This window comes from Alligator sinensis, unplaced genomic scaffold (assembly GCF_000455745.1).
Source record: "Alligator sinensis unplaced genomic scaffold, ASM45574v1 scaffold73_1, whole genome shotgun sequence".
Taxonomy (NCBI): Eukaryota; Metazoa; Chordata; order Crocodylia; family Alligatoridae; genus Alligator; species Alligator sinensis.
In genome coordinates, this window is record NW_005841838.1 from 1328395 (window position 1) to 1335611 (window position 7217).

Sequence of the window (7217 nt, forward strand, 5' to 3'; positions counted from 1 at the left end):
TGCTGTGAGTTGGAAGTGGAATGAACGAATGTAAAGGCATTTCTTTCTAGGCATCATCCTGGCACTTAAGTGAGCAGAAACGGGCTTACATAGCATTCAAGAGTAATGTTTCATTCAGTGGTGCTGGTAATCTGAATGGAAGCACTATTTCTCTGATGACTGTGTTCCTATCTGTTATGCCAGTCTTGTGCAATCAGTCAGAAATGTTTCAGTTTCTCTTAATAGCACGAGTTCCTCCTTTTTCCTTCCTTGTAGAACAGGCTCATTGTATTGAGTCATCGATTTCCATCTAGATTAATTTAATATAAAAAAAGACAGCAAATTAATAGATCAGATGGAATAGCAGTGTTCAAACTTCCATATTTGTGTAAAAAACCAAACAAACCAAAAAAACCCAAATCTGGATTTTTCCCTTATTTTGCATCTGGATCCCACTTTTCACATGGTTAAGGCGCATCATGAACCTTTTGTAGTGATTTTGACTTCAACAGTACAGTCTAGCAATGCATCCCTCCGAACTATTGTGAGTGACCTACAACTGGGAAGTGGGATTTTAGGCTTGATGTTTATGTCCTTTTCTGTACACCTTTATATGTTGGGAACCTTTTCCACAAGAATAATAGGCAATTCCAACTGGTATCTGCATTCTTTACATGTCATCTTTAAGATGAGCTGAGCTTGGAGAGTAAGATTGTTGCTTACAATAAACTGAAGACATTAGCTGGCCCAATATATGTAAAAGTACAGCCTCAGCTGGTAGAAATCAGTGTAGCAATTGGAGTCAGTGAAGTTATGCTGAATTTCATGAGTCTGAGGATCCATGAGAAGGGCCACCTTTGAAAGAGATGTCAAAGACCTTCCTTTTCCATGTCCTTGTGACAAAGTATGTATTTTGTCAGATTCCAGCAAATCTGCAAATTCTGCTAGGGCTGTGCCATGAGTGCTTCTGCTATGGCCTCAATTTTGTAACCTCTGGGCTGTCAACTGTATGCCTTAGCACCCACGCCACCCCAGCCCCAAAAGACCCTCCTGTGTACACATGGAGCCTGACCATCCAACCTTCTGATATAATAGGAACCTAGATATTATCAGTTGGTTCCTTGCCTTCTTCCAAGTGTCCATTTTAAAAGTTCATTGCGTGTTGCTGCCTAACGAAACACCTTAGAATTCAGAACCTAAGAAATCCCAGATTATGATGCTATTGTGATTGCATCATAATACATTTACTCAGCATCAGTTGGCAATAAGTATTTTAAGTATCCTTAACAGTGTTGTCAACATTTTCTGAATCCTCAGCGGTGTAGTATACAGATGAGAGAGAGAGTTGCTACATGAGCATGTGAGGTTGGGGAACAGAATTTAGAGAGGTATGTTCATTCCCATTTTACACATAGGGACTTGAATGCTTTAATCTTAACAGTCCTTGTGTTTTCCTACAGTATATTTTATAGGGTAAGTTTCTCTCTACTGTTAGGGGTCTTTCATCAAGCTGATTTCCAGTCCTTGGCTCCTTACCAAGAGGTATTTGAATCCATAATGGTGCTTTGTTTTTTGTTTTTCTGTTTGTGTTTTTTGGGGGGTGGGGGGTGGGGCGGGGGTTGTATTAGGTATCTGTCCACTAAGGCCTGGACTGACATGACCAGCTGATCTTGATCAGTTAAGAAACAGTTACCAGATGTGATCAACTTCTGAAACCTCCATCTGTGCACAGGGTGTATTTGGAAACTTCCTTCAGCTACTTTGTATTTCATTGCAGCCTATATCTACAACTCTTCCTGAAGAGGACACATCAGAATGCTAAAAGCAGATCCCAATCATTCTAGATGAATTGTGAGGTCCCTTCCAGCCCCACTTTTCTAAGGCCCCTGATGCATGTTACATCTATTGTGCAATTAACTGGTTAATTGCACAATAGATTTAGACATGCTACATGTGCAAAGTAATTGTGACAGTAAAAATGGCCAGCCATAAAAATGGCCAATGAGCTGTAAATCTTTTACTTGAAAAGGGAACTTTCATAGCTGGTTTCTATCAAGCTTTAATTTTTGAAGATGTGGCATGTCACATACAGGCTTAGTGTTTGGCCAGGACCTTCAGTATCCCAAGGTAGACTGATCTGTCTCCCTCTCTCTCTCTCTCTCTCACCTCCCCTTCCTGCAAGGGGTCTGATACCTAACTCTGCTTCCTCAAGTCTCAGTTGCAGGCTCATTTCATGGCTCATTGCCACTTCTTTCTTCCTTCAACCAGCCTTCAATTTGCATGCTTTGCTTGTCTTACATGAGGAGATGGGGGGGGGGGGGGGAAATTTTTACAGAAAACTGTGTGCAGGACAAGCACATGCACACAAGCATCTTGCAAGGAAGGTCCCTGGAGAGTTGAACCCTGCCACTCCTGCCCTCTCCTTCCCTCCTCCCCCCTGCCCTTCACAGGGACTCCCTGGATGTGTGCAAGGGCTTGGGGCGCAGGTCCTCCCCTGGGGAGTCCAGCTGGCATCTTGTTCCCATCACAGATGAAGAGGAATGACAGCCCCTGTCAGCAGCTCTCCAGCTCCCCTTTCTGTTGGAAACTTGCTGTGCTAGTGCTCAAGATGTTCCCCCCCACACTGCCCTGTATATCTTGCCCTTTGAATGTGAAGCATGTCACTTGGCATGACAGTTTCTATTGAGTGATATTGCCTGTTGCTTGATGGAAGTAACATCTGTCAGGGGCCCGAGAGTGCTACCACAGAAATGGTATTGACAGCATAGGATACTGGCTTCTGTGCAAGTGCAACCCAATGGTGAATGCAAGTGGCAGGTCTCCCTTTGTGTAGACCCCTGGAAGTTAGTATTTGTGGTACCTACAGCTTCTTTAGGTAAAGTTTTAGTTTATGCTTTTAGTTCTGGGTATCTATGATTCAATCCTCAGTGTTGGCTACGAGGTGAGCCGTAGCACATACTCTTTCCTACAATTCTGCCTACCTGTTCCAACAATGCTGCTGAGACAACACCGTTTCCCAGACAGAGGCCGTAACATGGGGGAGGGGGAAGGTACATGTTTGTAAAACTGCAGTGCTAATGTACTCTAACTGTGCAATGTATTACTTGCTTGCTCTAGAACGTAATTCACAGATAATGAAGACTATGTCCCCACCCTGAAGAAATTATAATCTGTATTCCTGGTTGGAGTTTCTGATCAGAAAGGCTCTTGACTGCATTCTAATATCTCTTAATTATGGTACAGACCAGTTTGGCAGTGGGTTTTGGCAGAGGCTGCTATTCCTCATACAAAATTTTGGTAATCAAGATCATGTATATCTTATGTTTTGTCTTGATACTTCTACATTTTCAGTTTTAAAGAATCCCTGACTTACACTGAAGGAAAGAACTGGAAGTTATTTGCCATAAATTTCCTGCAGAAGTGACATGCAAGAATGTTAGACATCTGTTCCCAAATTGTTACGTGGGAAGTATATGCAGATGAAGTTTAAATTTATGTTTTCCAGAAGGTGAAGTTTGATACAGGGTATAACTAAATCCAGCTCTAGGAAGTGAACAAGGCATAGCTTGACATAAGCAGGATAAAAACCCTGTGCTTGCATCAGGTTCAATGAGAATTCTCTAGAACTCAAGCTTAGGGAGCTGAGTAGTATATGGCTGCACATGACAGTTGACAACAAGTGGAAAGATTGGAGTTAACACACCCTTGGGTGCTTTTACTTTTCATAATTGGTTCTTTTTCAAGTAACTTTAAGGGCAGTGTAGTGGGAGAGAATGAATATCTCTCAAAAGAAGGTGGAAAGGCCAGCAGAGGTCATCTTGAATTTCTCCTTTCAAGTATTAACTCTAAATAAGGAATATGTTGCCCCTCTCAAAGCAGCCTTGCTGGCAACCTCAGCTATACTCACTTGAACTACTTACTCCATTAATTACAGTAGTTGAAGATCTAGTTCAAAGAACTGGTGTAAGTGGAGCTGTTCCAATTTATATTGTGTGAAGGTCTGGCTTGGGCTAAAGGCTCTTCCTCGTTGTGAAGTTTCACAGTTCACTGGAGATGAGGAACAGCCGGGGTGTGCAGAGTGATGTGATGGGTGTTTATGGGCACGGGGGGTGGGGGGGAAGCTATAAAGGGAAGACTAATCTCATGTGTTACTGACCCTACATATGAGTGCAGAACGTACAATATTCCAGTGACCTTGTGCTAGTGCTCTCACCTAATGGTACTGTAGAGACCTAATTGTGAGTGTGCTATGCTCAGTGTTGGTGTAATGAGATCATACAGAAAATGCTTTAAAATACTGTTTGGCTATTGGTGACTTTTTTTTAGCTGCTTGTTTCTTTCTTATATGCTGCATAGAATGCATAAATAATACTGTGTTATTAAGATGCATTAGAGGATCCCATTTGACCACCTGGAGAAACAGGGATGATGCAGATAAGCTGGTTGGACCAGGGTGAAATTCTGCTTGTAAGACCTGGAGGGAGGTGTGGGGGGTTATCAGTGATCTCAGGGGGACTGGATTTCATCTTGGGTGTATTACTGTGCTCTGTGGCCTCTGGCAAGGTTTTGCTGCTACAGTAATGTATTGTACAGGCAGAATAGTTAGTATTTGTATAGTAAATTGTGCTAACATTCTAGTTAGCTTCCTAGAACCTTTACCTTTCAGTGCCTCAGTTTACCATTTAGTACAAAACATTCTCACTAGGGCATTGAGGCTTATGAGCTGATAAGTTCCAAAAGCATTGGATGAATGGTGCTATAGATGAGAGTATTATTGTGTTCAAGTTGCATGACTTGTGGAATGCTAAAATTCCTAATCTAGAATGCAGCTGCACCTGCATGCATGCTAGTAGACAATTTCTAGTCTACACTCCTCTTTTAATTTGTAGGGGTAAAAATGTATGCTGTCTGTTTTAGCACGTCTGTCCTTTTCCATGATACAAGAACATCATTTCATTCCTTTTGGCACTGAAGTTGTTTGCTTTTCTTTCAGGCATGTTTTAATCTATATATTAAACTTTTGAAAGTTGAGCTCATAGCTTACAGTTTGTCTCTCCCATAATGGTGGTTTTATTATACAAAATATCTGCTGGTGACTGGAGACTTGGTACATTTTATTTTTTGTTGAAATATGCTCCTATTGCCATTCTTGTCTGTAAAATTAATGACCAGCTTGTTGACTACCTGGTTCCAGGTGAGTTGGTGCCTCAAGGAAAAAAAACCTCTTGATTATTGCTTTAAGTTGATCCATATCTCTCAACCTCACTCTATTGACTTATACATTTCTCATGCATTTCAACTTCTATCTCCCCATGAATTTATTAATTGATTAGCTCTCTGGTACACACTATGAATCCCATTTTATCTATGGGGACCTGAAATACAGAAAGATTAAGTGACTAGGGCCCAGTTTACACACTATACTTGATTAACCAGCTAATTGCATATTGTTACCTGGCCACATGTTCAATCAATTAATGGTGTGATAAAAGAAGGAACAAGCCACCAAGTTATTCCACAAAAAATGTAGAATAATTTGTGGCTCCTTACTATCATGCATTGTGATCCTGGGCTCCCCCTGCATTGTCAGTAAGGTGTGATGGGATCTAATTCACGATACCACAATCATGCTTGTGTGGTATGGCAGGAAGCTCAATTGTGTGAATCTCACATCAGGACCCTATTTCACCTTTACCTGCAAGTGTAGAGGGGTCCTAGTTACACAAGATCTGTGGCAGACGAACAAACCTGACTCAAATAAGTTTTTGGGTTCCAAGCTGGTGTCTTAGCAACATGAAGGTAATACAAGAGACACTGTATAAAGTGTAGTTTCCTTTTCTTAGTTCTCATTCACTGTTCCCTCAGATTTCAAAGTGTTCCTGTAGCTACTATAGAAATTCCAGTAAGCCTCATCAGAGCACCACTTAGCTTGGGGGTCTTGCTGGAGAACTTGATCTAGCTTTCCAGGGAGTAAGTAGGACTTCAATATTCTTTGTATATTTAATGAGATGCTTGTCCCTGTTGCTTGATTTTTGTTTGTTTTGTTTTGTTTTACAGGACATGAACAAGCACTGAATGATGGAAGAAGAAAGTCAATATTCACTCATGGTAAAATATTAATGTTCTTTCAAAATGCTTTATTTACACAACAAGGGGATGTTGTGTCGTAATAGAGTTGCATAAGGAGGCATAAAGAGCTGGAATGGGAATGAGGATCTTGTCTATCTGTATGATGGTTATGTTGCATCTAACTTGACCACGTGTTGTAGCACTGTTCTTTTAAAACTGCCCTGTCTTTACTTTGGTCATTTGTCAGTCTTGAGGTTAATATTAAGGTGAATAATTAGGACAGAACAGAGGGGTCAAGTGACAAATTTTGATGTACACTATTCAAATGAGAAAATTGCCAAGGCTTTAGGAAAAAGCTATGAAACTAAAGGAGTGGAAAGCAGATGACCTGAGGAGCTTAGTTTGGTGAGGAGAAGGGTTTGGGGCAGGGACAGAACTTGATTGCAGTCTACTTTGGAATTAATTGTTGGGATTTTGTCTTCCTCTAGTGCAGGGGTGTCCAACCTTTTTGAATGTGGGGCCAGATCATGAACTTCTTATCACCCAGTGGGCTGCCAGGAGTGGGCGCTCGCGCGGCCTGTCCAGTCCGGCTGCAGCTTGGGGGCGCAGGGGTCAAGGGGTGCTGCCTGGCCCCGATGCCCTCCCTGCCACCTGGGCAGCCTCAAGGATGCTTCCACACCTGCGCACCTGGGGACGTAGGGACTCTACAGAGGGGTGCGGGATATACAGGGACACCCACTCCCCCCCCCGGGGCAGCCCGAGCCCATGCTGGCACCCCTCTGCTCCCTCCCTTCCTGGGGCCTGAGACTCACCACCCGCAGCGCAATGTCTGTGGGCGCAGGGGGATGTGGGGAGGCGGGAGTGGTGCTGGCTTCCTGCCCTGACAGCCACAGCAGCAGCTTCCGCAGGCCCAGCCGCAGCATCCCTTCGAGCCGGCATCTGTGCCCTCTGTGCCCGCCTGCCTGCTGCACTGTGACCTGCTACAGCCCGCAGGGCCAGCGCAGGGCGGGGCCAGCATGCAAATGAGGAAGGGAGGGGTGGGGCGAGGAAGGGATACCATGAAATGAGGGGAGGAGAGGAGAGGAGCCGCACCTTGTCGGCAATGTCAAGCTGATGTGGTGTGTGTGGGAACCTTGTCCCTTCCCCAGCCCTTCAGCCGACATTAGGAA

General features: G+C 43.5%; 1 protein-coding gene across 6 annotated transcripts in view; it reads left to right on the forward strand.

The window, feature by feature from the left end:
- The first annotated feature begins 6034 nt into the window (after positions 1 to 6034).
- Positions 6035 to 7217, forward strand: part of LOC112550176 (transmembrane protein 104-like) — a 92043-nt gene continuing 90860 nt past the window's right edge. For 4 of the 6 annotated variants that reach the window (XM_025203197.1, XM_025203190.1, XM_025203202.1 and 1 more), the window contains exon 1: positions 6035 to 6087. Coding sequence is in view for 3 of the 6 variants with exons in the window: in XM_025203190.1 (XP_025058975.1) it covers positions 6055 to 6087 (33 nt within the window). In the remaining 3 variants the exon portion in view is untranslated. The remainder of the gene's footprint in view (positions 6088 to 7217) is intronic. The other 2 variants (XM_025203201.1, XM_025203204.1) reach the window with 2 other exon arrangements.